At 36.5% G+C, this 8,394-nt stretch overlaps 1 protein-coding gene across 1 annotated transcript; it reads right to left on the reverse strand.

Moving 5' to 3' along the window:
* Nucleotides 1–1,824: 1,824 nt before the first annotated feature.
* Nucleotides 1,825–8,143, reverse strand: LOC129880457 (putative ABC transporter C family member 15). Its single transcript, XM_055954491.1, has 10 exons — nucleotides 7,014–8,143; nucleotides 5,482–6,905; nucleotides 5,308–5,394; nucleotides 4,614–5,213; nucleotides 4,323–4,487; nucleotides 3,854–4,148; nucleotides 3,093–3,613; nucleotides 2,891–2,954; nucleotides 2,519–2,758; nucleotides 1,825–2,256 (listed from the first exon to the last, which is right to left on the reverse strand). Exons 1-10 carry the CDS (start codon nucleotides 7,843–7,845, stop codon nucleotides 2,147–2,149), a joined length of 4,338 nt encoding a protein of 1,445 aa, XP_055810466.1. The 5' UTR covers nucleotides 7,846–8,143; the 3' UTR covers nucleotides 1,825–2,146.
* Nucleotides 8,144–8,394: the final 251 nt, after the last annotated feature.

Below are 8,394 nucleotides of genomic sequence, written 5' to 3' on the forward strand. Positions count from 1 at the left end.
ATATTATATCATTATATGCACACTTACACGTACATTATGGATAACTGCTAAAATTTAATTCATGTACATGTAAAAATTATAAATTCTAATTTCAAATTTATGCAATTGATTAAGAATTCTAATTTCACTTTGCATGATTCCCACGTTAGTTATCTACATAAATTGTTTGGTAGTTACATTGAAAACGAAAGATTCCAACTCTTTCATATCTTTGCAGGAACTAATTAATAATTAGTGCAGTGATGTAGAGCTTTTGGATAATTCAAAGAAAAATATATGTATAAAAATTATGTATGATATATTAGAGATTTTTGTTTTCACTCTTTTTCATTATTTTTATTACATGGTAATATTTTTTTTATTTTGTATCGATTCATAAATTATTTTCTCTTTGTTTACGATGTATCATTTCTCCTCCGTAGAATGTGGCTTACGAGCAATTTCGATTTCGATATTCGGCAAGTTAAAATGCATATATTACTTAATTATGGTGTAGTAATAAAAATGTAAGTTAAGATATGTATTCTTTAGGTTAATGTAAATATTAAATGCGGATAAATTTTTATTGTATATTAACTATTAAAAAAATATGGTATTACCGAATACCGTACCGAACCGAAGTTTTATTTACCGATTACCGAATTACCGAACCGAAGTTTGAAAGTTCGGTATTTGGTATATACTTTGAATTACCGATTACCGAATTATCGAACCCGAACTTTGAAAATACCGAACCGAATACCGAACGCCCACCCCTACTTGACTCTATCCACACTCTACTGCTAAAATTATGACTTGAGATTTAATACTTGTTGAAATTTTAGTTGTAGTACCAACAAAGTTTGTACTAGAGTGAGTGGTAAGTACTGCTAAAAGTAGAGCGCTAAATGTGAGACTTTTCGACACAAATTCGGATTTAGTCGGCTCTAACCGAACACGGGTGGAAAATCAAAAAGAAATTTAGTAGTTCTTTTCACTATATATCTATGTTTCGGTTGAACTCTATATAAGCTCTGTTGGCCTCTGTCATTCTTACCATCAGCAAGTTGTCTCAGAGTGAAAATGAAGTAGATCTCTAGAACCTGAGGTAATCACTTTGTTTGGATCTTGAATTTTATATTTCTTGTTAAAGAAAATGGAGCAAGTTGTTTTTTCTTGCGATCTTTCATCTTCTTACTTATCTTGGATTCAGTTCTATGTAAATTCATTATTTTGTTCCCAAAGTGTAATGAAGTCCTGAATTTTTTTCACCTTTAAATAGGTCCTAAACCATCTATGTTTTGTGTGTTTCTAGGTGATGCTCCAACTAAACCTATTCAACCTTCTACATATAATTCAGTTTTACTATTTCCATTAGCAATGTGATTGTTGCTATGGGAATAGCAAGTTCATAGGAGAATAGTAGGCAGAGACAAACTGATGGAAGACAGGCAAGAAATCATACAAATAAGAAGGGACAATAACATGAAAGATAGCACCAAAATACATTGATTTTCATGATGTAATTACTTATGTCTATCAATGCATTCAGCCCTGAAGGAAGAGCAGCTGAATGGAACTTCCATCTTCCATTCAGATATTACAAATTACTGGCGATGTAATTTATCTTTCCCGCTAAAGTCATGTTAGAGGGGCGGAAAGAGGTTAATCGACCAGATATTCACTTTAATTGATATTTAAACCAGATTAAGACAAAATTCAGCTTATGACTTGATCCAGGTTAAAGGTCAGCTAGGATTAACAATAGAAAGCTCTATTCAGGTTAATTGTTACCTCAAGAAATAACCTTCAAAAATCAAGAAGTTATTCATTTACTCTCGAGTCTTGTTACCGACACGATGGATTATTATTTGAAAACAATTCAACATAAAAATAGCTCCTTTAAGTACATGAACTATGAGTTAGTGATTAAGAATAAACACTGTACATATCCTGCAGGGTTCATGTCACCTTTGGTTGGCTGCTCAACTTGCTGTATTTCTCTAGTTACTACAGTTATAGCTGCTCAACTTGCTGTATTTCTTGATGTCAGTTTGTGATTCTGTAATGTACAATGCCACATTAAAATTGGCAGATTGAATTGGTCATTCCTTCCTTTAGAGGATCTAATCTAGATGTACTATCACATGTGCCTAGTGATATGCTTTTAGGTTAACCCCTTGGATGATCTCCGCAAGAATTCTGCCACCAGATTTGAAAATGCAGAAGAACTGTTCCTCAATAACTGGTTAGGAGTATCAAACTCGAGAATGTTTCCTGCATCAGACAAGATGGATTTTATCAGGCATATAATCCGTTTCGAATAATATTATTGTGTATTCTCAGCTGTTCTATGTCTTCATCTTTTTGAGGTCTTATCCCATTGCAGATTAATGGTTGCACTATATTCTGCCACTACTAATGTCATGCAGTTGTATACAAGTAGCTGATAGATTAATCATTTGAACTGTTAACTATTGCTATGCTGTGTTCTTTGTGCGTGCGCTTGAGGTGCTAGTGCTAGGTCCTGTAACTTTACCTTCACCAAGAACTAAAACAAGATCATTATCGATAACTGTGGGTATCCGATGTGCCACTGTTATAACTGTACATCCATTTGTTTCTTCTCTTATAGTTTTCTGAATGACATTGTCCGTCTCTGTATCCACTGAAGCAGTAGCTTCATCAAGTACCAATATTCTCCTTTTCTGTAGCAATACTCTAGCTAGGCACACAATCTGCCTTTGACCCACGCTCAAGTTTTCTCCGTCTTCTGCAACTGCAACATAGAATTTTTGATCATTAATTTGAAGATCATTGATTTCCCTTTCCAAATGTTTGTGTATTTTGAAGTTATTTTATAGGTTGGAATATAAAGGTGGGTTCAGACCACAGAACCTAGTATTTGTACCTGGTGCATCAAGAAGCCTTAGATCCTGCTTTACAATATCAGCTAAATGACATTTTTGCAAGACCTGGAGTATGAAATCATTCTAATAGTAAGTTACTAAGTAATGTGAGATTGCTCATAATACAGAATAGTATATCTTAGTAAGTTACAAAGTCTCATACTTTGTCGAATAAAATCAAGAAAAAGAAAATCAGAACATTACCTCCCAGATATCCTGATCTGTATGTTGTTGTAATGGATCAAGATTAGTCCTAATTGTTCCTTGGAACAAAGTTGGATCTTGTGGTATTATACTCAACTTAGACCTCAGGTCTTTCAAACCGATCTTTGAAATGTCTATTCCATCGATAAGAATGCATCCCTCAGATGGTTCCACAACCCTGAAGAGAGCTTGGATCAAAGTAGACTTCCCACTACCTGTTCTTCCAACTACACCAATTTTCTTTCCCTCTGGAAAGGTGCAGGTTATACCTTTTAGAACTCTTGGGAGATCAGGGCTGTATTGTACATGAAGATCTTTAATTTCAATTCTTCCTTTTAGAGGCCAATCGGGTTTTGGCCTGGACTTCTCAATTAACAGTGGAGCTTCACTAGGAACATCGCTGAACTGAAGTATTCTTTCAACTGAGATCATTTTGTTCTCAACATTGCAAAGGTTCCATATAACCCAAGCTTGGAGAACATTAAGATTTAAGCCATAGGTAGCTGCTAGTCCTGCTAAACCTGTAAACAGATGAAACATGTGACATCACACACTGAAACCATTTACCACAGTGAAAGAAAGAAAAAGTTATTATCATAGACTTTGACTTCCTCACTTTGTGTAAGTTCTTAATCTAAGATTTGTTTCTTATGTCTACGCATGCGTCACCAGAGAAGCTGCATGGAATTTTTTTGATTAACCACTTGGGAATGTGTTACACAGGATGCAATGAATGGAAATGGACAAGAATAAAAACTTACTGGGGTCTATAGCCTCTCGTGGAAGGTGTGCCAGGATGACGAGAAGAAAGAAGAATATGAGATTGAAGAGAAAGTTAATTCGAACACAGAGCCATTCCATTGTAGCAGAGTTGTGAAAGACTACACGAGAATAGTTATCAATGAGACTTAAATTCTTATTCAAGAATCGGTCTTCCTGATTAAAACAACGAATTGTTGCTACACCGGTGAGAGATTCAGAGAAATGATGCAGAATTGGAGCTTTCTGAATGCCAATCATCCTTGCCAGTTCTCTAGCAGTGGTAATGTAATATGCCTGCATAAGAGTTGAATCATTATCACTAAAGCAATATTTATGAGAAGTAAATACTCATTGTTTGGATTCCAATTTAGAAGTGATATAAAAGAAATATGATTCATGTTCAATAATTGCCTGGCAGTTAAAAGTAAATAGGGACCAAAAGTAACTTCAGGTTGAGCTTCTTATTACCTGATACCACATGGAGAGGGCAAGTATCAGAAGGAAGAGAAAAAAGATCTGGCTGGCAACGTTGGACATAAGGACAACAATGCTCAATAATTGAATAAGTGCAAATGCTAGTCCAGCCAATCTATATGGAATATCTGTGTCCACGATGCTTTGATCCGTAGAAGACTGACAATCAAGAAACAAAAATTGAAGTTCAGAATAGATACAGCCAGAAAATCATGTATTGAGAAACAAAGAAGTGAGTATAGACACGTTTCAAGACAGATAAATCATTTCAGCTGCTAAACTCACCCTATTGAGAATTCTGCTGGAAGGGGTGGAGTCGAAGAAGGACAAGGGCGCTCGGAAGATTGATTTGATCATTCCAATATAGAGCTTTTGAGCAGTCTCAATTGCGATAGTTGAAAGCATAACTGCTCTTCCTAAGATGAAAAAAGAGCTTCCCCCTGACATCAGCACGAATATTCCAATTAATCTCTCGCTAGTAACCCTTCCTTCTTCTTCTGTTCCCCATGTAATCCAGTAGTTGCTTGCCATCTGCAGCCCCTGGAAAAGAACTTGACATAGAAGGACTGGAAGTACAAGGGCCCCTTTATACGCCGAGGTCACAAAGGTCGAGTAGACTTTCCATTTAACTCGACCTGATACGGCATCTTCCTGCTGAGTTCTTCCTAAGATCCTGTTGTCACAGGTAAGATCTTCAAAGCACTCTTCGACTTCAATTTGGTTATTCTGATGCTTACCCTTGGTTACGCAGTTGCACTTTTGGGAAGGGTTCACCTGATCTAATGATTTACTGTGAGCCACCATATGCCTTAGGAGCTCACCATCCGGATCTGCAATCAACTGGTTATACTTTCCTGATTGAACAATTCTACCGTCTTTCATTACCTAAGCATATCAGGTAAGCAGAAAAACTAAGATATATTTTTCTAGTTTGTTTCAATCAACTGAAAACCAATAGCTGAAAATAGTTTCAACTTACCAGTATGAGGTCAGAAGCATCTAAAAATTCCAACTGGTGAGTGGCATAAACAACTGTTTTATTATGTAGAAGTTGGATTAAGCATTTCTGCAATATGATGAAGGGTTGTAGCACATCAATAAGAACAACTAGATTACTGAAAAGAATTCTACAAAAGTAGGACGTAGTACTTGCCTTGAACATATGAGCGCCAGTTTGTGCATCAACAGCACTGAAAGGGTCATCTAGCAGATAGATGTCTGAATCACTATAAATAGCTCTGGCCAACTGAATTCTTTGCTTTTGTCCGCCACTTAGGTTCATTCCTCTTTCACCTACTGAATTTAGATCTCCGTCAGCCCACATCTCAATGTCACGTTTCAAAGCACATCGTTCAACGACATCATCATAGCGTGCCTTATACATTTCCTTGCCAAACAGAACATTGTCTCTAACAGAGCCCGTCTGAATCCAAGCACTCTGTGGTACAAATGCCTTCGAACCATTAATCTTAATACTTGATCCAGAAATTCTAGGAATCTCTCGCATAATACTACAGAGTAAGCTTGACTTTCCCGATCCCACTGAACCACAGATTGCTACTTTCCACCCTTTCATTATCCTGATTTTCTCAGTAATCTTAATTGTTGATTTCTTGGACTCATTTGTGCCCCAAGCATACTCTCCTGGTTCAAGTTCGATCGCCACTTCAGAAGTGTTAGGAATATTATAGCTTATTAACTTCTTTTGATCTTCCTCTCTCATGAAATCTTGAATCCTATCAACTGAAACCTTTGTCTGAGCAACCATGGAAATGAGCTCGGGCAAATTGTAAATTGGTTCTTGCAGAATCCTGAAAGTTGCTAGTGCTGAGAGAACTGCTCCTGACGTTAATGGTATTTTTAGGATGATACAAACACCAAAGGTCACAACTGAGACGAGTGTCGGTGAGGCCCAAAAGAGGAAAGCCACAGCAGAACATGTATAAAGGTATCTCTTAAGCCAGCCTCTCTCATTTTCTCTGAGTTGAAGCAGCTTCTTCAAGAAAGTGGACTCCCATGAGTGCAGTTTCAAGACTCTCATGCTTTTTAAGGTCTCTGAAGTGGCTTTAATTCTCACATCCTTCGCTTCCATTATCTTTGAGTGGAGTTGCTCTTGCATATTAGCAAGCGGTGTGTTGCTCACCATCACGAATATGGTCGAAAGAAGAGCAGCAACAGAGGGAGCAGCACCCAAATTCCTGTACAAGATAAGCAGAGCAAATGTAACCTGAACAGGAAGCAACCAAACTCCATGAATATACCAGCAGAAGTCCCCAATTCTCTCAACATCAACATTGATGAAGTTTATTATCTTTCCATCTTTTGTACCTCCATACTTTATGGACAAAGTCCTTTTATATATCAATGCCATCAGAGCCGCTCTGACTCGAACACCAATCCGGTTAGCTCCAAAGTACCATTGCCTTTGGGAGAGTGACTCTACTGTTTTGGCGAAGAAGAAGATGAAGGCTAAGATCATTCCTTTTTGCCAATTTGACTCGTCTTTCTTTTCCGACAAAAAATTCACAAAGCTTGTTATCAGCAAAGGACCAGTATAGGAAGCAATTGTGTTGACTCCTACATAAAGTTAAAAAAAAAACAGAAGCATGAAATTAGTTTGTTAACAAAAAAGTTTGCTACCTACAGATTGTCTGCTTAATTGAGTCTTGAAAAATCAAGAATTACCTGCAAAAACTGCATTACAGGCAAGTGGTCTCCAAACCATACGTAGTATAGCATCAGGGAGGGAGAAAGTAGAAGCTTTCTTTTCCCGAAGCGCATCTTCCAGCAAAGAAGAAGCTTCATTAGAAGTCTCAGAGTGAGGAATTGAAGGTATGTGCTCTACTCTGAGCTTTTCCTCATGGCCTTTCTTGAATAGTGGATTAAGCCACCTGAATGTGATTAGGCTCCAAATACCAGCATTAGAAAATGCATCATCATGTGGATTTGCCTGATCTTTGTGAAGGAATGGCTGTTCAGTTTCACTGTATTTTTTGGGAGAACAAATACAAGCTGGCACTGGCAGGGCATTGAAAGATAGGAGAATTGAGAGTGGTAGGGAAGCAAAATCAATTATATTTGCCTTGGGAAGAAAATATGGGGCTTTTTTATATATATTATAATGGTTGAGGAGATGAAATGAGACTAAAATTATCTCAAAAATACTTGAAAAGATCCACCATATTATGAGTAATAATGGCCACCTTTTCTCTCTGTTTAATGAGTAGGCTGCAATTACACTTGCTAGACTCCATGTCAAGACACAAGAAACAGACTCTTCAAACACAAAAGTTGTCAACTTGCAGAATTCATAGAGACAAAATCCAAAGTAGGAAAGGGCTATTAAGAAATTCACTAAAACTGTTATCTTGATGAAAAATGTGGATTTTCTTCTCTCTTTTTTTTCTACAAATCCCTCTTCTACCCCTTCCCCATTTTTCTTGAAAAAATCTACCAAGAAACATATGAGTAAAACCAAGAAAAAAACCACATTGATTAGCCTCAGAGTGATGTCCATCTTGGTTGACACCAAAACTCAAGAAAATCCCAATTTTCAACTCAGCCCTTGAAACCTACTTTACTATATAAAGAACCTTGGAGCACAAAAGGTAAGAACTAATTTTTAAAAAAGTTAAGCCAAAAAGAACCGAAACAATGTACACTATAGAGAAAAGCACAGATATCCATTCAGAATCATGTAAAACAGACTAGACCTATCAGAAGGACTATACTATGAAGAAGAAAGCACGTGCCCTTTTGTAAGTTTGGTGGAATGATAATGAAGAGGAATCTGAGAATCAAACAGAATGGTGAATGAAATTATGGATAGAAATCTATTAAATATGTAATGCTTATATAATACTTAAGTAATAATAATAATTATATAAGTAACAAGTGCAATCACATCAGTAGATTCTTTAAAGAATATGTCCAAAATTTATGTTTACCAAATGAATCAGCCAAATTTTCCGCTGACTTGAAATGTCTTCATGCATGTCTTAATTTGAGTTTATGTGTCTTCTTGCAAATGACTATTAGCATCTTTAAAAATATTATCTCGTACACT

Source organism: Solanum dulcamara, chromosome 2, assembly GCF_947179165.1.
Source record: "Solanum dulcamara chromosome 2, daSolDulc1.2, whole genome shotgun sequence".
NCBI lineage: Eukaryota > Viridiplantae > Streptophyta > Magnoliopsida > Solanales > Solanaceae > Solanum > Solanum dulcamara.